Here is a 21853-nt window from a genome sequence, read left to right as displayed (position 1 = left end):
GCTCTAGCCCCTTTTCTCCCTTTTTGTTTTTGTTTTAGCTTTTTCTTTTCTTTTTTTACAGAAAAATGCTATGCAATATTTGAGCTGCCAATAGGAGTTCTCTAAAATGTGGGACTTGGCCAAATAAATACATTACAATATTTGGCACCTGCCACAAAAAGTTTGGGAGGAGTTTGAATTGACTTGGATTTTTCACAAATGGAAAGCATTTAAAAATGCTGATTTGGAACTGCATTAATTCCTAGGGGAAATTACCTATCTCAGATGATGTTGAAACACTCATGAAATTTAGTTAGCAAAAATTTGCAACCCAGCAAACATTTTTGTTTCACTGTTTGGAGAAATAATTTATTTGACTTTATTTTAAAAATTGAATTTGAATTGGTTTTGAATCAAATGAGATTAGCAACAGTAACAGTGATGACTTGGCATCATTAGTAGGGGATTACCGTAGCTTGATTATCCGGGCGTTACAGTGGGCCATTATGGGACCAAGCTGGAGTGCGGACGTGTGACCGAACATGCGATCTTCGGAGTCGTGGTGTGCCCTCCAAGTCAAGATTTGTGTGATCTTTCCTTCATTGTAACCGATGGCTTGTAACCCTAACCCTACTGGTGTCTATATAAACTAGAGGGTTTAGGGGCCTTAGGGGGAGCTAAATTCATCACCTCATCACCTTAGGGTTTAGCTCGTCTGATCTCGAGGTAGATCTACTCTGTAACCATACCATACATCAAATACAATCAAGCATGGCGTAGGGTATTACCCCTTCGAGAGGGCCCGGACCTGGATAAATGCCGTGTTCAACGTCCCTTGTTCCCCATTGATTCTAGATCCACAGCTCAGGACCCCCTACCCGAGATCCGCCGATTTTGACACCGACAATAGGCATGCCAACAACAGGTTTCTTCTTATCTTTATCACCGAGCTTAGCAATTCTAGCGGCTTCACCACAAAAGTAAATAACATGCCCATCTATATTATCTACCAAGAGATCTTTAACCATAGCAACATTAGGTTCAACTTTAATTTGTTCAGAGGGTCTAGGTGCTCTAATATTACTTTTGTTAATCACAGCTGAAACCTTAGCATGTTCCTTTATCCTTACAGGAGGTGGGTTCTCAATATAAGCAGTAGGAACAATTGGTTCAACATTGTAGATTGATGCAACCGTTGACAGAAAATCGACGGCACGAAGAAATTCCCCAATCTTTCACAGTACACTGATCTCAGATGCAATCCTTCCGCGTCTAACTTTCCAAGCAATCAGGCAACAAAATAACTCTGAACAAACCAGAAACTAGGTTTACCAGATGCAAACCTAATCAAACAACACACACACCCCCTGCGGGAAGAACGTGAATGGTTCTGAAAGAACCAGCAGCAAACTAGAGGTCTCGCCTCCAATCTCCTCGCCTAAATACACAAAGAATTCAGCTTTTCAACTTGTATCAACTAGTCACGGGAAGATACCCCGACTTGACTCTGTCCATACGATGGGAAAATCTCCTGATTCTGAAAACTCCCCCTGTTACATGAGGCACAACCTCTTTTATTATGGTGCACGCAGGCACACGACGCGGTAAGCCTGGCAGATTTCCTAAGTTGGTTACCAAACGGACTTTCACTAGAGAAATACTAGGACTCTCTCTCCTACCTTGACTAATCTCTAATTAATAAACTTTAAAAAAACGACCACGTTGATCACAAAAGTCCAAACGAACTAGTACTCTTAAATTGCATAACTAGCACACGCACCTACAGTACCCCATCACGTTAACATGGTGGTGTTCTGAACGTGGGCTCAACTTCATCTGTAGGTGAAATTTGGATTGCAATTTCTCCAATAAGAATATGTGTCACCTTCTTGCTGTCATGATAAAACTTGCTCAGCTCGTGTACAGCCCGGTTGGCACTATGAAGAAAATATTCCTTTCTTTTCTGGCGCAGTGCAGGTACTACATATTTCTCCTTTCTTCCTCCGTCAGCCATATTAACGACATCATTAGCGACGGTATATGAAGTCACACCATCCTCCCTTCCTTGAAAGAAAACCGTCCTCGGTTTCGTCCTATACCTTGCAGATTTTTTTCTTGAACACTTTGACAGTACACTTTATATTCTTTGCATCCTTGGGAAGAATAGCATAGAACTCACCCTTATGCATAAAAGTGTACCTATTTGTTCGCCCATGATGAAGAGCGTTAACATCATGTTGCCACGGACGCCCCAAAATAAAATGACAAACATGCAGTGACATAACGTCGCATTCCACTTTATCCACATAGCCATCAACAGAAAAAGGGACCTTCACCCTGTGAGTTGATACGTCTCCAACGTATCTATAATTTTTTATTGTTCCATGCTATTATATTACCCCTTTTGGATGTTTATGGGCTTTATTTTACACATTTATATCATTTTTGGGACTAACCTACTAACCGGAGGCCCAACCCATATTGCTGTTTTTTTGCCTATTTCGGTATTTTGAAGAAAAGGAATATCAAACGGAGTCCAAACGGAATGAAACCTTCGGGAGCGTGATTTTTGGAACGAACGTGATCCGGAGAGCTTGGAGTGCAAGTCAAGAAGCTGCCGAGGAAGCCACGAGATAGGAGGCCGCCCCCCCCCCCTGTAGGGCGCGCCCCCTATCTCGTGGGCCCCTCGGGCGGCCACCGACGTACTTCTTCCTCCTATATATACCTATGTACCCCGAAAACATCCAGGAGCACCATGAAAGACAATTTCCACCGCCGTAACCTTCTGTATCCGCGAGATCCCATCTTGGAGCCTTCGCCGGCACTCTGCCGGAGGGGGAATCGACCACGGAGGGCTTCTACATCAACATCCTTGCCCCTCCGATGAGTTGTGAGTAGTTTACCACAGACCTACGGGTCCATAGTTATTAGCTAGATGGCTTCTTCTCTCTTTTTGGGTCTCAATACAATGTTCTCCCCCTCTCTTGTGGAGATCTATTCGATGTAATCTCTTTTGGTGGTGTGTTTGTCGAGATCTGATGAATTGTGGGTTTAAGATCAGATTTATCTATGGATAATAATTGAATCTTCTCTGAATTCTTTTATGTATGATTGAGTTATCTTTGCAAGTCTTTTCGAATTATCAGTTTGGTTTGGCCTACTAGATTGATCTTTCTTGCCATGGGAGAAGTGCTTAGCTTTGGGTTCAATCTTGCGGTGTTCTTACCCAGTGACAGAAAGGGATGCAAGACACGTATTGTATTGTTGCCATCGAGGATAACAAGATGGGGTTTATATCATATTGCATGAGTTTATCCCTCTATATCATGTCATCTTGCTTAATGCGTTACTCTGTTCTTATGAACTTAATACTCTAGATGCAGGCAGGAGTCGTTCATGTGTGGAGTAATAGTAGTAGATGCAGGCAGGAGTCGGTCTACTTGTTATAGACGTGATGCCTATATACATGATCATGCCTAGATAATCTCATAACTATGCACTTTTCTATCAATTGCTCGACAGTAATTTGTTCACCCATCGTAATACTTATGCTATCTTGAGAGAAGCCTCTAGTGAAACCTATGGCCCCCGGGTCTATCTCTTATCATATTTGCTTTCAATCTACTTTTATTTGCATCTTTACTTTTTGCATCTATATTATAAAATACCAAAAATATATTTATCTTATCTTACTATCTCTATCAGATCTCACTTTCGCAAGTGGCCGTGAAGGGACTGACAACCCCTTTATTACGTTGGTTGCGAGTTCTCAGTTTGTTTGTGTAGGTGCGTGGGACTTTTGAGTATCCTCCTACTGGATTGATACCTTGGTTCTCAAAACTGAGGGAAATACTTGCGCTACACTTGCTGCATCACCCTCTCCTCTTCGGGGAAAACCAATGCTAGCTCAAGACGTAGCAAGAAGGATTTCGGGCGCTGTTGCCGGGGAGGTCTTCACTCAAGTCAAGACATACCAAGTACCCATCACAAACCCATATCCCTCGCATTTACATTATTTGCCATTTGCCTCTCGTTTTTCTCTCCCCCACTTCACCTTTGCCGTTTTATCCGCCCTCTCTTTCCCAATCTCCTCCTTTCTTTTTCACTTGCCTTTTTCCGTTGCCCGTGTGTTTGCTTGTTTACCTCGTCATTATGGCTAGTCTTCCTATCCTCATTATTAATCCCGAACATGAAATTCTTAATTTTAAGCAAAGGGAGGGAGAAAATTTAAAAGATGCTTGGCATAGAATTTGCAATGCTCAAAATAAATCTTCTAGGAAGCTTTCTACCTCCGTTCTTCTTCGTATTTTTTATGTAGGCATTACACCTTGGAATAGATGTGTTCTTGATACTGTTGCCGGAGGTGATTTCTTGAGTAGCCATACGTTTGATGCTTATAATGCTATGTTAGTTTTGTTTGGCCCACCACCTCTTTTGGTTAATGGAACTGTTTTAACTTTAGAACACGTTATGCAATGGCTTGATATTATTGAAAATAAAATTGTCACTGTTGAGTTGATTGAAAATTTGATAAAAATATTCATAATCTTATAACCCGATATGAATCTAGGGTTGGAGTTACTTTGAAAAATCTTAAAGAGAAAGAACCTATAGTTAATGAAAAAATAGATCTTGATTCTGCTAGAATTGGTAAACTTGAGGATATAATTACCAACTTAGGTTCGGCGTTTTCTCCCATGAAAAACACTCCAAAACCCCCTACAAAAACCACCAAGTTTATCTATGTTCCTAAAAATAAAGGTGAAACTTCTAGTAAGGGAGACGCAGACCTCAAATCTATTTGTGTTCTCCCCAATGGTCTCTCTATCATTAAGGAACCTTTTGCTACCAATGAATTTCTTGAATTTTTCGCTAAAGGTTTAGCCATTACTAAAAAGGGAGAGATCCCTAGAGATCACAATCTCTCTACTTATGAATTTAGTGCCAAAGATGGCACTACTTAGATCTATCTTCGCTTTTATGCCTAGCTAGGGGCGTTAAACGATAGCGCTAGTTGAGAGGCAACCTAATTTTCTTTATGTTCTTTGTTTTTGTTCCTGTTTAGTGTTAAATTTTGTCTCTACTTTCTGTTTAGATGTGTTTTCATGTTTTATTTAGTGTTTGTGCCAAGTAGAACCTATAGGATAAACTATGATGATAGTTGATTTGATTCTGCTGAAAAACAGAAACTTTGCGCTCACGAGAAACAATTCAATAAATCACAGAAACGAGCTTTTGCATTGATTCCTTCTGCTGCTGATCAATAAACAAATTTTCCAGTACTTCCTATTTTGGTAGGATTTTTAGAGTTCCAGAAGTTTGTGTTAGTTACAGATTGCTACAGACTGTTCTGTTTTTGACAGATTCTGTTTTTCGTGTGTTGTTTGCTTATTTTGATGCATCTATGGCTAGTAAAATAGTTTATAAACCATAGAGAAGTTGGAATACAGTAGGTTTGACACCAAAATAAATAAAGAATGAGTTCATTTCAGTACCTTATGTGGTGATTTTGTTTTCTTTCACTAATGGAGCTTATAAGATTTCCTGTTGAGTTTTGTGTTGTGAAGTTTTCAAGTTTTGGGTAAAGCTTTTATGGACTATGGAATAAAGGGTGGCAAGAGCCTAAGCTTGGGGATGCCCAAGGCACCCTAAGATATTCAAGAATAGCCAAAAGCCTAAGCTTGGGGATGCCCCGGGAAGGCATCCCCTCTTTCGTCTTCGTTCATTGGTAACTTTACTTGGAGCTATATTTTTATTCGCCACATGATATGTGTTTTGCTTGGAGCGTCGTGTATTATATTAGTCTTTGCTTTTTAGTTTGCCACAATCATCCTTGCTGTACACACCTTTTGGGAGAAACCTATTTGATTAGAATTTGCTAGAATACTCTATGTGCTTCACTTATATCTTTTGAGCTTGATAGTTTTTGCTCTAGTGCTTCACTTATATCTTTTAGAGCACGGTGGTATATTAATTTTGAAGAAATTGCTAGTCTCTCATGCTTTACTTATATTATTTTGAGAGTCTTTTAGAACAGCATGGTTTTTGCTATTATCATAAAGTTGGTCCTAGAATGATGAGCATCCAAGTTGGGTATAATAAAAACTATCATAGAAAGTGAATTGGATGCTATGATCAATTTGATGCTTGATAATTGTTTTGAGATATGGAGGTAATGATATTAAAGTCATGCTAGTTGGGTGATTATGAATTTAAAGAATGCTTGTGTTGAAGTTAGCAAGCCCCATAGCATGCACATATGGTTAAAGTTATGTAACAAATTTGAAACATGAAGTGTACCTGGCTTGTGCATCCTTATGAGTGGCGGTCGGGGACGAGCAATGATCTTTTCCTACCAATCTATCCCCCTAGGAGCATGCGTATAGTACTTGATTTTTTTATGACTTCTAAATTTTTGCAATAAGTATATGAGTTCTTTTGACTAATGTTGAGTTCATGGATTATACACACTTTTACCTTGCCACCATTGCTAGCCTCTTCGGTACCGTGCATTGCCCTTTCTCACCTTGAGAGTTGGTGCAAACTTCGTCGGTGCATCCAAACCCCGTGATACGATACGCTCTATCACACATAAACCTCCTTATATCTTCCTCAAAACAGCCACCATACCTACCTATTATGGCATTTCCATAGCCATTCTGAGATATATTGCCATGCAACTTTCCACCGTTCCGTTTATCATCATCATGACATACATTACTTTTGTCATATTGCCATTGCATGATCATGTAGTTGACATCGTATTTGTGGCAAAGCCACCATGCATTATTTTTCATACATGTCACTCTTGATTCATTGGACCATCCCGGTACACCGCCGGAGGCATTCATATAGAGTCATATCTTGTTCTAGTTTCGAGTTGTAATTCATAAGTTGTAATCAATAGAAGTGTGATGATCATCATTTTTAGAGCATTACCCAAAGAAAAAAAAGAAAGGCCAAAAGAAAAAAGAAAGGCCCAAGAAAAAAAATAAAAAAAAGGAAAAGAAAAATAAAAAAATAAAAAAATAAAAAGGGCAATGCTACTATCTCTTTTTCCACACTTGTGCTTCAAAGTAGCACCTTATTCTTCATGTAGTGAGTCTCATATTTTGTGCTTCAAAGTAGCACCATGTTTTTCATATAGTGAGTCTCATAAATTGTCTTTTTCATACTAGTGGGAATTTTTCATTATAGAACTTGGCTTGTATATTCCTACGATGGGCTTCCTCAAGTGCCCTAGGTCTTCGTAAGCAAGCAAGTTGGATGCACACACACTAGTTTTCTTTTGTTGAGCATTTATTTATAGCTCTAGTGCATTCGTTGCATGACAATCCCTACTCCTCATGTTGACATCAATTGATGGGCATCTCCATAGCCCATTGATTATCCTCGTCAATGTGAGACTTTCTCCTTTTTTGTCTTCTCCACACAATCCCCATCATCATATTCTATTCCACCCATAGTGCTATATCCATGGCTCATGCTCATGTATTGCGTGAAGGTTGAAAAAGTTTGAGATTATTTAAGTATGAAACAATTGCTTGGCTTGTCATCGGGGGTATAGAAGTTGGGAACATTTTTGTTTGACGAAAATGAAGCATAGCCTAACTATATGATTTTGTGGGGATGAACTTTCTTTTGACATGTTATTTTGAGAAGACATGATTACTTTGATTAGTATGCTTGAAGTGTTACTATTTCTTTATCAATATGAACTTTTATTTTGAATCATTTGGATCTGAACATTCATGCCACAATAAAGAAAATTACATTATGAATTATGCTAGGTAGCATTCCACATCAAAAATTCTCTTTTTATCATTTACCTACTCGAGGACGAGCAGGAATTAAGCTTGGGGATGCTTGATACGTCTCCAACGTATCTATAATTTTTTATTGTTCCATGCTATTATATTACCCCTTTTGGATGTTTATGGGCTTTATTTTACACATTTATATCATTTTTGGGACTAACCTACTAACCGGAGGCCCAGCCCATATTGCTGTTTTTTTGCCTATTTCAGTATTTCGAAGAAAAGGAATATCAAACGGAGTCCAAACGGAAGAAACCTTCGGAAGCATGATTTTTGGAACGAACGTGATCCGGAGAGCTTGGAGTGCAAGTCAAGAAGCTGTTGAGGAAGCCACGAGATAGGAGGCCGCCCCCCCCCCCTGGTAGGGCGCGCCCCCCTGTCTTGTGGGCCCCTCAGGCGACCACCAACGTACTTCTTTCTCCTATATATACCTACGTACCCCAAAAACATCCAGGAGCACCACGAAACACAATTTCCACCGCCGTAACCTTCTGTATCCGCGAGATCCCATCTTAGAGCCTTCGCCGGTACTCTGCCAGAGGGGGAATCGACCATGGAGGGCTTCTACATCAACATCCTTGCCCCTCCGATGAGTTGTGAGTAGTTTACCACAGACCTACGGGTCCATAGTTATTAGCTAGATGACTTCTTCTCTCATTTTGGATCTCAATACAATGTTCTCCCCCTCTCTTGTGGAGATCTATTCGATGTAATCTCTTTTTGCGGTGTGTTTGTCGAGATTCGATGAATTGTGGGTTTACGATCAGATTTATCTATGGATAATAATTGAATCTTCTCTGAATTCTTTTATGTATGATTGAGTTATCTTTGCAAGTCTTTTCGAATTATCAGTTTGGTTTGGCCTACTAGATTGATCTTTCTTGCCATGGAGAAGTGCTTAGCTTTGGGTTCAATCTTGTGGTGTTCTTACCCAGTGACAGAAAGGGTTGCAAGACATGTATTGTATTGTTGCCATCAAGGATAACAAGATGGGGTTTATATCGTATTACATGAGTTTATCCCTCTACATCATGTCATCTTGCTTAATGTGTTACTCTGTTCTTATGAACTTAATACTCTAGATGCAGGCAGGAGTCGGTCGATGTGTGGAGTAATAGTAGTAGATGCAGGCAGGAGTTGGTCTACTTGTTATGGACGTGATGCCTATATACATGATCATGCCTAGATAATCTCATAACTATGCGCTTTTCTATCAATTGCTCGACAGTAATTTGTTCACCCACCGTAATACTTATGCTATCTTGAGAGAAGTCTCTAGTGAAACCTATGGCCCCCGGGTCTATCTCTTATCATATTTGCTTTCAATCTACTTTTATTTGCATCTATATTATAAAATACCAAAAAATATATTTATCTTGTCTTACTATCTCTATCAGATCTCACTTTCGCAAGTGGCCGTGAAGGGATTGACAACCCCTTTATTGCGTTGGTTGCGAGTTCTCAGTTTGTTTGTGTAGGTGCGTGGGACTTTTGAGGAGCCTCCTACTGGATTGATACCTTGGTTCTCAAAACTGAGGGAAATACTTACGCTACACTTGCTGCATCACCCTCTCCTCTTCGGGGAAAACCAACACTAGCTCAAGACGTAGAATGAGTAACCTTCACTTTGCCCACATCATTGATCCACTTCATATAGTATGGTTTTGGGTGCTCCCAAGTTGGCAAAGAAAGAGAATCCACAACATCCTTGCTAATCATGTTGTTAGCACTGCCGCCATCAATTATCAGTTTGCACACTTCTCCCTTGATGGTACATGCAGTTTGAAAAATACTCCGCCGCTGTCCTTGTTCAACAATGGTCTTGTCATCTCGTTGGACCTTATGTGCTAGCAAACTCTCCATATCAGGATCATCTTGAGGATAACATAGTATAGTATCACCATGACCTCTTTCAATTCCATCCTCTAACTTAGGCGTCTCATCTTCAGATTCTGAAATATATTCCGCATCAACAAGTAGAACCCTTCGTTGATTGGAACATTCATGCTTCATGTGTCCACGTCCTCCACACTTGTGGCAAATAATATTACGATGATGAGATGAAGACGCATAAGATGAAACATGAGAAACCTCCTTCGGCGCAGCCGCCACTTTGCTCTGTTCAATGCTTCCTGACTTATAAGGAGTCGATTTAGCACTAAACCCACCCTCAATAGGATTAGAACTACGTCGCCCACTGTTGTAAGTCGGACGATTCTCTGAAACTTGCTTCTCCAATACCCAACGTTCAGCACGCTCCGCTTGATGAAGTAACTCATGAATATCATTATATTGCATTAAATCAACACGGTCACGAATCTTTTCTTCCAACCCCTCAAAGAAACATACCATGGTCGCCTCCGCAGACTCACGCACAACTGTACGAATCATCAAAACTTGCATCTCCTTATAGTACTCATCAACTGATTTCGTACCTTTCACTAGACGACACAGTCTACTATGAAGCTGGTGAGTGTAGTAAGAAGGCACAAAACGTTCCCTCATGATTCGCATCATGTCAGCCCATGTCATTGGTCGCTCGTGAGTACGGTTCTTATTATCCCACCATACAAGAGCATACTCTATAAACTCCATTGATGCAACACGAACCTTCTTCTCTTCGGAGTAGTTGTGACCGTCAAAAATCTGATTTACTCGCATCTCCCACTCCAAATATTTCTTCGGGTCAGCACAACGTCCAGAGAATTCAGGTATGGTTATCTTGATTCGACCCAAACCATCATCCTCGTGGGCACCATTGCCGCCATAGTCACGGCCCCGCACAACATGGCGGTGAGCCCCAGCATCATGCCATGGTCGGTGAGGTAAGCCTCCACGGGCATCAGAATCCTCAGAAAAATCACCACCATCATCGTTGTCACGGTCACGACGTCGTCGTGGTGAGCGGGACTGTCGGGGTGCCACATCTCTCGTTTGAAGGCGCTGAACTGTTTTAGTGAGCCGATTAAGACTCTCGGTCACCACCTGTAGACTATTAGTGCATTATCGGTCGCTGGCAGTCAGATGCTCGTTCAACCTATCCTCGACGCCTACAATATTTGCAGACAATTCCTCAACCCTTCTCCCAAGCTTCTTGTTGGCTCCCTTGATCGACATCAGATGGATACGCAAATCATCACTTATCTCCAGATCCTCCGGAAGTTCATCGCCTTCCTCATGATCAGATTTCTCATGCTGCGAGTTAACCATCTTTCAAACAATTGAATCAAATAGCAGGAAAAAAAATTGTACCGTGATCAACCTTGCTCTAAATACCACTTGATGCAACCGTTGACAGAAAATCGACGTCACGACTAAATTCCCCAATCTTTCACGGTACACTTATCTCAGATGCAATCCTTCCGTGTCTAACTTCCCAAGCATTCAGGCAACAAAATAACTCTGAACAAACCAGAAACTAGGTTTACCAGATGCAGTCCTAATCAAACAACACGCACACCCCCTGCGGGAAGAACGTGAATGGTTCTGAAAGAACCAGCAGCAAACTAGAGGTCTCGCCTCCAATCTCCTCGCCTAAATACACAAAGAATTCAGATTTTCAACTTGTATCAACTAGTCACGGGAAGATACCCCGACTTGACTTTGTCCATATGATGGGAAAATCTCCTGATTCTGAAAACTCCCCCCGTTACATGAGGTGCAACCTCTTTTATTATGGTGCACGCAGGCACACGACGCGGTAAACCTGGCAGATTTTCTAAGTTGGTTACCAAACGGACTTTCACTAGAGAAATACTAGGACTCTCTCTCCTACGTTGACTAATCTCTAATTAATAAACTTTAAAAAAAGGCCACGTTAATCACTAAAGTCCAAACGAACTGGTACTCTTGAATTGCATAACTAGCACACGCACCTACAGTACCCTGTCACGTTAACATGGTGGTGTTCTGAACGTGGGCTCAACTTCATCTGTAGGTGAAATTTGGATTGCAATTTCTCCAATAAGAATATGTGTCACCTTCTTGCTGTCATGATAAAACTTGCTCAGCTCGTGTATAGCCCGGTTGGCACTATGAAGAAAATATTCCTTTCTTTTCTAGCGTAGTGCAGGTACTACATATTTCTCCTTTCTTCCTCCATCAGCCATATTAACGACATCATTAGCGACGGTATATGAAGTCACATCATAGATGATTGTTTCATCTTTAATTACAGTGGGTTCCTCAATCTTGTCTTTTAATAGGGGGGGTGATATTTAAACCACTTATCCTTAGGGAGATCACCATGAGTAGCAAATGATTCGCAAAAGGAAGCTACTGTCTCAGAGTGAAGTCCATATTTAAACCACTTATCCTTAGGGAGATCAACATGAGTAGCAAATGATTCGCAAAAGGAAGCTACTGTCTCAGAGTGAAGTCCATATTTAGTGCTAAACTTATGAAAAACATCGGTTACATAAAGGATTTAACACAATCAAACTTAAGCATTATACATGACTCTTTACCTTCGTCGATTTCCCAATCTTCAGAGTTGCGTTTAATTCTTTCTAGAAGACCCCACTTTACTTCAATAGTTTTCTTCATAAAGGAACCAATTGAAGAAGAATCAAGCATGGTTCGATCATCATGAGAAAGGCGAGCATGAAAATTTTGTAAGATGATTTCTTTTGGGAGCTCATGATTGGGGCATGTACATCATATAATTAAGCCTCCTCAAGCCGGAGCAATGCTTTCTCCTTCACGAGTCCAAAAAATTATATATATAATTCCGATCACGATGAACCATATGCATATAGGATAAAGCTTTTGATGAAATTCAATCTCAATCGGTTCCAATCCCAAGCTCCAATATCATCACATAGCCTATACCATGTCAATGCCTTTCCCTTTAAAGATAAAGGGAAAACCTTCTTCTTAACTTCATCTCCGGGTAAACCTACAAGCTTAAATAATCTGCAAACTTCATCCACATAGATTAGGTGCATATCAGGATGCAGTGTTCCATCTCCTACATAAGATTAGCTAGCAGTTTCTCTATCATACCCGAAGAAATCTCATAATAAATATTTTCAGTAGGTGCAGTAGGTTGAGGAGCAACTCTTTGTGCTTCCGGTCGAGGTGAAAATACCCAGAACAAACCCCTTAAAGGATTGTTTTCCATAGTAACAAGTAACAATAAATTTCAGCATGTAATATAAATATTTCCTAATCAAATTCCACTCACCAAAGGCGCTTCACTCCTCGATAATGGTGCCAGAAAAGAGTCGACCCACAAGTATAGGGGATCAATCATAGTCCTTTCGGTAAGTGTCGAACCCAACAAGGAGCAAAAGGAAATGACAAGCGGTTTTTAGCAAGGTATTTTCTGCAGGCACTAAAATTGTCGGTAATATATAGTTTGATAGCAAGGTGATGTCTACTACACAACTTTATTCTTGTAGACTCGTGTTGGGCCTCCAAGCGCAGAGTTTTATAGGACAGTAGCAATTTTCCCTCAAGTGGATGACCTAAGGTTTATCAATCCGTGGGAGGCATAGGATGAAGATGGTCTCTCTCAAACAACCCTGCAACCAAATAATAAAAATTCTATTGTGTCCCCAACACACCAAATAGAATGGTAAATTATATAGGTGCACTAGTTCGGCGAAGAGATGGTGATACAAGTGTAGTAATGATAGTAGATATTGTTTTTTGTAATAAGAACAATGAAAAACAGCAAGGTAGCAATTGATAAAACAGAGCACAAACGGTATTGCAATGCTTGAAAATGAGGCCTAGGGTCCGTACTTTTGCTAGTGCAAACTCTCAACAATGCTAATCTAATTGGATCATATAACCATGCCTCAACGTGCGGTGAAGAATCACTCCAAAGGTCTTATCTAGCGGAGAACATAAGAAGAAATTGTTTGTAGGGTACGAAACCACCTCAAAGCTATTCTTTTCGATCAATCTATCCTAGAGTTTGTACTAAAATAACAACGAGCTATTCTTTCCGATCGATCTAACCAAGAGTTTGTACTAAAATAACACCATATGATACACATCAAACAAACTCTAATGTTACCTAGATACTCCAATGTCACCGCGACTTTCCACGAGTTGATTATACGATATGCATCAAAACAATTCAGATTCAAAATACTCAATCCAACACAAAGAACCTCAAAGAGTGCCCCAAGATTCCTACCGGAGAAATAAAGACGAGAACATGCATCAACCCCTCTGCATAGATTACCCCAATGTCACCTCGGGAATCCATGAGTTGAGTGCCAAAAAATATATCAAGTGAATCAATATGATACCCCATTGTCACCACGGGTATTCATAGCAAGACATAAATCAAGTGCTCTCAAATCCATAAAAGTATTCAATCCGATAAAATGAAATCTCAAAGGGAAAACTCAATTCAAACGAAATCTCACCCAATTTCTCGTTGGTCTCCTCCTCTTCTTCCTCTGTATCTTCGAATATTACATCATATGTTTCTTCTTCAGATAAGGAATCACTGCTCTCCATGCGCCATGGCCTCTCTCTCTCTCTCTCCCTCCCTCTCTCTTCATCCCAAGTGATGGATTGTGGCCTTCAAGCTCACAGTTCTCCTCTTCCCGAGAAGAAGTTTACTAATCATCCCATGAACGCACCATGGCTTCTCTGCACACAAACTTGACAAAGGGTTAGAGAGCTTTGTTTTGTTATGTGTGAGAAGGAAGGCCTTGGAGCGGTATATAAGAGGGTTAGGCCGTAGGATTTCATGAGATAAGGATGGTTGAAAAAGATTAAGAAACAAACCAAACGAAATCGATCAAATCTGCACCAAATCGTTGTGTTAGCACGAAAGACGACAAACAATATGAGAACACGTGGTCTTACTGGCACTCGTACTTCGCGCTTTGCATGCGTTCGAGACTCCCAGAGCGAATGCCGACCAATATCGCTTGTACCCTGGGTCGTACTCCCCTTCGGCACGTGAAAAACAAAAATGTTTTTCTACAGAGGCTTTGAACCCAACGAATGCCAGCCTACGGTCAGAGCTAGATCCATCAGATCCCTTGGTAGGGTATCTTAGCCGGGTGATTGGGTTGGATGGTAACAGGAAGTAAGGTTTTAACCAGGTTCAGGCTCTCACGGTGGAGATTATACCTACTCCTGCTCGTGTATATTGCGATTGAGGTGTGTACAAAGTATAGGTGAATACCAAGGGATTGTAATGTGTCTATCGACGAGCCCGACCCCCAACTTATATAGCATAGCGGGGGTTCTATGGTTACAGTTCCTAGTTGGCTACGTCGGTGGAGGTAGAGTCCTCCACGACCTCGATATCTCTGGCTTATACATCAACTCTTCTGGAGTATTCGTATAATCCTCCATGGGTCGCTTAACGTGGCCCAAGATGTAACCGACCTATGGGGCCTCAGCTCGGCCCACCAGACCAGGAATCGACATGGTAAGAGGCCCTAGACCGAGACACCGCCACCCTTGAAAGTCATTGCTCGCCCTGAACTATTGCACGTACGTCATTTCATGGTGCCATCCCTATTACGATGCGAGATTCAGTGAGGCGTGTTGCATTGCTGTTTCATCCGTAGACAATTTGATATGTAGTGTCGAACAAGGATCAGAAAAAATGTCATAGCGAGGCTCTTTCTGGTCACCCAAATAGCCGCAAAGACCAAAACAAGAGAAAGACTGTTTTTCGAAATTTATCTTTTGGGAAATTACTGTACTTGCAAACTAAATTGGTTACCCTCACGTCAATATAAATTGTCACGGAAAACGTTCAATCCGGCATGCCTAAAAATCCGCCATCTGACTTTTAACATTTCCGACTTTTTAAGTCTTTATTTCATTTCACAAACCTTTTTTTTTCCTCCCGTGGAGCGGTCGCACCCGAGTCACACCCCAAAAGTCCCAACCCCCGAATTCCCCAATTGGCCATTTCTGCACTGAATCTCATTCCCATCCCAGCCCACCACTGTAAAAGGGCGGTCGTGACAGTAGGGTTTCCCGATTCCCATCCAGCGTACAGACTAGGCGACCCCCGCTTCCCGTCCCCTCTCTCCTCCACACGCCTCTCTCCCTCTCCCCTCGTCCGCCGCCGCCGCCGCCGCCACCATGGGCAGGGGCAAGTTCAAGGGCAAGCCAACCGGCCGCCGCAACTTCTCCACCCCGGAGGAGATCGGTAACGAACTGAGCCCTCGCTTCTCCTCGATTCCGTTCGGTCCCGTCGTAGTCAAATTCAGTGCCAGCTCGTCGGCTTTGTCTGCCGCCGTTGTTGAGGCGACTGCTTGATCTGATGTTGCGGCGAGGAGGCTTTTCTTCTTCTTTCGCTTGGTTGCGGTGTTCCGGTAGGATAAGGGTAGCTCGTGGTGACGTCAACATGCTTGGTTTTGCTAGGAGGCACGGCTTAACATAAAACGATTTGATTACATGATGCTATGGGTTGTCGACGATGGGGTGTTCTTTGATCTATCCCGTGCGTCTTTAGTGTTAACGTTTTTGTTTGGTCTGGATGCTCATAGACTACACATTTTGCGTATTTTCCCCTAAGGTTTTGATGCTTTCTCCATCACATGGCTGGAGAACTTCATTTGCTTCTTCCCTTGATTTGTTAATGGAGTTTCCATTCACTTTCACTCTTATCAGAGCTTCACAGAAAAGTTTATTTGTGAAGTTTAAAAGCAGTGAGAAATCAATAGCACCATGTATTTATCTAGTCTCAGACGAGTAAGCGTTTTCGAGGCATTATGCAGGACACATGCTACATTTGAATTTGTTTGCATACCTGTACAAAACATTTTTTGGGTGCCTTCTTATATACTTGTTTGCATCTCAGTGACTATTGAGTCATTTGTATTTGGCAATTTTACTTTTGCTATTCTTTCGTGTGTAGCTTTGACTTACATTTGATATTTTAAATGCAGCTTCTGGAACTTCTGGGCGTCCACGCTCGTTTAAGAAGGTTTGCACCTTCCGAAATTGAATTAATTTCATCAACATAATATTAGGCTACCTATGCCTTTGTTGTGCTTGTATTATAAACTTCTGATTATAACATATAGCTACTGAGGTGCTATATTTGCTAATCTGATTGTGTAGTTTTTTTTTCAATTGTTACAGCCGATTTCATAATCATTTGGGAAAAATATCAAGAGTTTCTAAGTGCATATAGATGAAGTGTTTACTTTAATGCAAATGTGATCATGATATACTCCTTTCTGATCATCGATTTATATTTTTTAATATAGAATGTAGCTGAAGCAGAAGAGGAAGAGGAAGAAGTAGAAGAATCTGAGGAGGAAGAATCCGAAGACGACGGTGAAGAGAAGGTTGTATGCACTTATCCATTTGGAAGTACATGTTCATGTGCATGATTCATTGTTTACCAATCTGATTCAGTTTATAATATTCCAGAAACATAAAGGAACTGAAGGTGTTATTCAAATCGAAAATCCAAACCTGGTGAAAGCAAAGAATATAAAAGCCAAAGAAGCTGATGTAAGTGTGTTACAACCAAAAGCATTTATGACTTTACTGTTGGTAGCTAAATATCATAAAATACCATGCCACACTGGTGATAGTATTAAGTTTCCTCGTCTTTTCCTACATTGCCTTTTCTATGTTGTCATACAAATGGCGTTGCCCAGCTATTTTCAATCAGGAAAAGTGAAGTGGAGCTCTTTACGAGCTTTAAAATCTTCTTTACACGTTGATACAAAATATTGCCATACATATCTCCAACTAACCAAGCTTGCACGTTTCAGCTTGGAAAGACAACTGAACTCTCGAGGCGTGAGAGGTACTTGTCTTATATCAGCTTGTGCTATTTTCCTATTTGTGAAATGCGATGGTTATTTCATGTTTTCTGTCTTACACTCTGTTTTTGTATCATATCTCGCTGCAAATGCTCGTGCACTGCTTCTGTGTCTACCTTGAGAAATGGAGAAACATTAACTGTAACCTCTGGGCAAATGGTGCAAAAAAAAAAACCAATATGATGAATCAGTAGATAAACAAAACCTATGTGGTGGTACATATTAGTGGTCAGCATATTACCTTCTATACATCATTCCCACTGGTTTGCAAGTTCTCATGAGTCTATAGGTAGCACATCTCAGATTTGTTCTAGTCTCTAGTCACTATGTTGGCACTCACCTTTCTGTAGAGATGGTCTTCATGGTAAACAGTTCCGTGTAAAACTGTAAGAGAGAGAGTATGTGTGTGAGTGGAAAGAACACAACACCTATTATGTCGAAGTTCGTACCATTGTGATCTGCCCCATTTCATTGTTATAAAAAAACCGTTTCATCAACTCTGCTGACACACTGCTATCATGTTTATTTTTAGAGAGGAGATTGAGAAACAAAAATCTCATGAGCGCTATATGAAGCTTCAGGAGCAAGGGAAAACAGAACAGGCGAAGAAAGATTTGGGTGAGATTTTTCCCATGTTGTGCTTACCTATCTTCTCTTGGCGTCTCTTGGCCATGGTTATATATGTACACTTCACATGCACTGCTACAAGATTGGACTCATATAGAAACATACACCACAATAAGGAGAGTAGTGTTTTGTGAATGAACTGAGTGAATAGAGTATTGATATCAGCAGCAGTGAACTCACAGCTACTGCCCAATCATATATAATCATCAACTTTTTAAAGCCCTGCATACATTCAATATTGAAGCATTCGTGGAAGTTGCAGATTGCCATAACTATTGTTTTGCGAATGCAGAACGTCTTGCTTTAATAAGGCAGCAAAGAGCAGATGCTGCAAAGAAACGCGAAGAGGAGAAAGCTGGTATGCCCCTTGATATTTGTCTACTGTTCATGTTAAGCTCAGCATCATTGCCCTACATATCGTATTCACATAATCTTTGACCTCTACCTGTTTCATCAGTTTCCCATGCTGGAGTATTTGTTCCTTCGATATTTTTTGCTAAAAGGCATTTTAATACCTTTGAATAGCTCCAACTTCTTTATCTATAACGGGGTCTGCAGTTTGGGATTTGTGACGGAATAGGAGTTGTGAATGGTACTTAGTTCTGTATGGTTCAGAGGTAGGGAGGGAGCTGCACTTTTGAAAACTAGCATTGCATGCCATGATGGACAGAAAGCACACAGGGAGGAAGCTGAAGCGTCTGGTCACCATGTAATTTTTGCATTTAGTACCCTGACATTTTTTGCAGTCTCCATGACCAGACGATTCCACCCCTCTTCCCTTGTCTTCCTCAAGGTAGCAGCAGTCCTATATGGCTCAATCGAGTGTGAAAATTAGACAATTAGAACCCAACAAATAACCCCCGAATCAAGATGATACTAAGAAGAAATCTGCACGCTAGAGCTGTCATAGACCACCGAAGAGGGAGTCGCCTATGAACAACCGTCAATCACCTACCTTTCCAACAGTGATTCGCCTAGAACCTACTGTCATTACTACTATCAACGCACACATGAGTATCGGAGAGGGAGAGGCTAGCGCCATGATGCTCTGTTCGCATGCTGCCGTCGTCGCACCTAAGTCGCCGCTGCTATTGTGCACGAGATGTAGAGAGGGATTTGGGCCCTAGGATTGCATAAAGTGGAATTTCGGAAGCTAGGGATTTGGCGATTGGGGGGTTTTGGAGGTGGTGACGAAATTGGGAGCCTTTTGACAGGAATTGCATACATTTTGCTTTTTTTTCTCTGCAAATTAGCCAGGCCTGGAAGAGGCGTTGGCTTCCTCACACATGTGGTGTATGTGCACTTGGCAGCATGCCATTGTGGACGAGATTCTCTAACATTCCTCACTTCGGACTAAACTGATCCTGAAAGCCAAGTTTAGGGGTCACTTTTCTGCACTTTTTATCTTCACATGGACTAAACTGTACAGTGGCATTACCTCGTATTAGAATGCTTAATAATCTGGCTAGGTCATGAGCCACACACTTGTCTACCCAGTCCTTTTTTTTAGGAGAAATCACGTGTTCATTACCCGAGTTGTAAACACAGCATACATGCAGCACTCACTTGAAAGGGCCAGAAACACAGCAGAAAGGCCCCAAGAAAAATAAGTAAAGCCCGGGGGGCCAAAATGCAAAAACACCAACACTCCACGCTGATTCGTACCGCCGTCGGAGTGTCGTCAAGGAAGCGGACGAGTCGCCATCCAACCTCACTTGAAAGGGCCAGAAACACAGCAGAAAGGCCCCAAGAAAAATAAGTAAAGCCCGGGGGGCCAAAATGCAAAAACACCAACACTCCACGCTGATCCGTACCGCCGTCGGAGTGTCGTCAAGGAAGCGGATGAGTCGCCATCCAACCTTGAACCGGAGAGACGCCATTGCAGTCGAAGCCGCTTTGTGAGCCAAAGAAGCGGTCGGCCGGGGATCCTCCCCACGCTTGCCGGTCCTCGACTCCGTCGTCTCCGTCCGACCACGACGAAGGAGACCACCGAAGCCCCATGCCGCAGACCACAAACCCGACACCGAGCCTCGTCTTACCGCACGGGCCAACACCGCGTGTCGGCCAGATCTCCAGTACACATCTGTCCCATCTTCGCTGACGGCGCCGGAGTAGGCAACACCTGAGCAAACGATCCCCGTCACCGCGCACGTGGCGGCGAGGTAGAACCTAAACTCACCGCCCAAACAGAGCGGCAGGAATCTACCCCAAAGGCTGATGAGACACCGTCGTCACCAGAGCGTTGCCTTGACCAAATCCTAAACCTAACCTATCTACACACTGGGAACGAAGCGCCGGGGTTCCCCTCCCCCCCGCCGCCAGAGGGAAGAGGAACTGCCGGGCTCTCCGGCTTTCGACGGTGGAAACGAAGCCTTCTCCCTCTTCACCTCTCGTGGGAGCAAGGGGAAAGGGGAAAGGCGGCTTGTTCCGGGTTGTGTGCTTCTGAGCTGACTTTCCGGTGTTGTCTACCCAGTTCTCAGGCTCAGGCCAGACATCAATTTTTCCTAGGCAGTGTAACACCAACCAAACTCTGAACGACTACCTGCCAAATAGTACTATGTGACCTTCGCATAACATCTATTGAAAAGTAGTTAGAAACGGTAATAGACTAATAAATATAGGCGAGTAGAATATTTTGGAGAGTCGTTTGGAGCACGGGGAGAAAAAGAAAGGGAATCTTTTGGGAGGCTCTCCATTTGTACCACGTCCTCCGTCCAGAATTAGTTGCCGTTCAAACGGAAGTCTAGATACATCCGTTTGAGTGGCAACTAATTCCGGACGGAGCGAGTACTTTGCACTAACATCATTTTGTCTCTTATGCGCAACAAAGTGTTCGTATTTTCATTTCCCTAAAATTTTGTAAACAGTATCACATTCTTTAGTTCGAGAATATTATGAGTTGCGCACTGAATCATATCCTGTTGTTTGCAGCTAAAGAACAGAGGAAGACCGAAGCGCGCAAATAACTGCCAAGGTGGTGGAGGCATGAGCTAAGCTGAGCTGTGTTGGCTGGATATTTATTTCTATGCATCTTAGTATATTTAAACCCTGGTCTCTATTCCATCATCTACATTTCCATAAAAACCGTGCATTGACAAGTGTAAAGTAGTCCTGTCGGCGTGGCTTGCTGTAAACTTGAGCTTGGCAGGGTACACATTTAGTGAGATCAGCTTATGTGAGATTTGCTTTCACTCAAAAATTGGTATGGAAAATAACTGTTGAAATTTGATGTGTTTGGAGGCCCGAGCTGATACGTGGCTGTATGAGCAGAAGCATATGTGATGTGATGTGATGGCAGGTGTGGTCAGCGCATTCATTAGGAGCATGTACAATGGTGCTATCTTAGGGGTGCCACATAGGATAAATGCTGAGATATAGGAGAGAGAAATCAAAAGAATAGACTTGTCTTCTCTTATCTAAGAGATGGCTTAGCACAATTTGTCTCACCATGTTTTAAGAAAATAGCTAGTTATTAAAGATAAAACAAAAATATAGCACATTGTAGACATATTCTTTTGTCATCTTAAAATTACATGCATGACTTGAGATAAGACACTACATGCCTTAGCATCTCAATTAACATCGCCAGTGCCGCAGCCAACGGGCAACCTCGTGCCACTGCTTCAAGTAAGGATGCTGCACGGACACTACATGCCT

The 21853-nt window shown here is 41.9% G+C and overlaps 1 protein-coding gene across 1 annotated transcript; it reads left to right on the top strand.

Annotated features, from left to right (window-relative positions):
* Positions 1 to 15668: 15668 nt before the first annotated feature.
* Positions 15669 to 21425, top strand: LOC123070801 (28 kDa heat- and acid-stable phosphoprotein). The gene is made up of 8 exons (XM_044494140.1): positions 15669 to 15936; positions 16679 to 16716; positions 17003 to 17083; positions 17169 to 17252; positions 17519 to 17553; positions 18102 to 18187; positions 18489 to 18554; positions 21128 to 21425. Exons 1-8 carry the CDS (start codon positions 15870 to 15872, stop codon positions 21160 to 21162), a joined length of 492 nt encoding a protein of 163 aa, XP_044350075.1. The 5' UTR covers positions 15669 to 15869; the 3' UTR covers positions 21163 to 21425.
* The last annotated feature ends 428 nt before the right edge of the window (positions 21426 to 21853 follow it).

Source organism: Triticum aestivum, chromosome 3B (assembly GCF_018294505.1).
Source record: "Triticum aestivum cultivar Chinese Spring chromosome 3B, IWGSC CS RefSeq v2.1, whole genome shotgun sequence".
NCBI classification, from domain to species: domain Eukaryota; kingdom Viridiplantae; phylum Streptophyta; class Magnoliopsida; order Poales; family Poaceae; genus Triticum; species Triticum aestivum.
This window is presented reverse-complemented; position numbering and strand designations above follow the sequence as displayed.

Coding starts and splice junctions, on each gene's coding strand:
- LOC123070801 (XM_044494140.1), top strand. CDS start 15,870: ATGGGCAGGGGCAAGTTCAAGGGCAAGCCAACCGGCCGCCGCAACTTC. Junction 15,937..16,678: donor CTCCACCCCGGAGGAGATCG/GTAACGAACTGA, acceptor TTTTAAATGCAG/CTTCTGGAACTTCTGGGCGT. Junction 16,717..17,002: donor GTCCACGCTCGTTTAAGAAG/GTTTGCACCTTC, acceptor TTTTTAATATAG/AATGTAGCTGAAGCAGAAGA.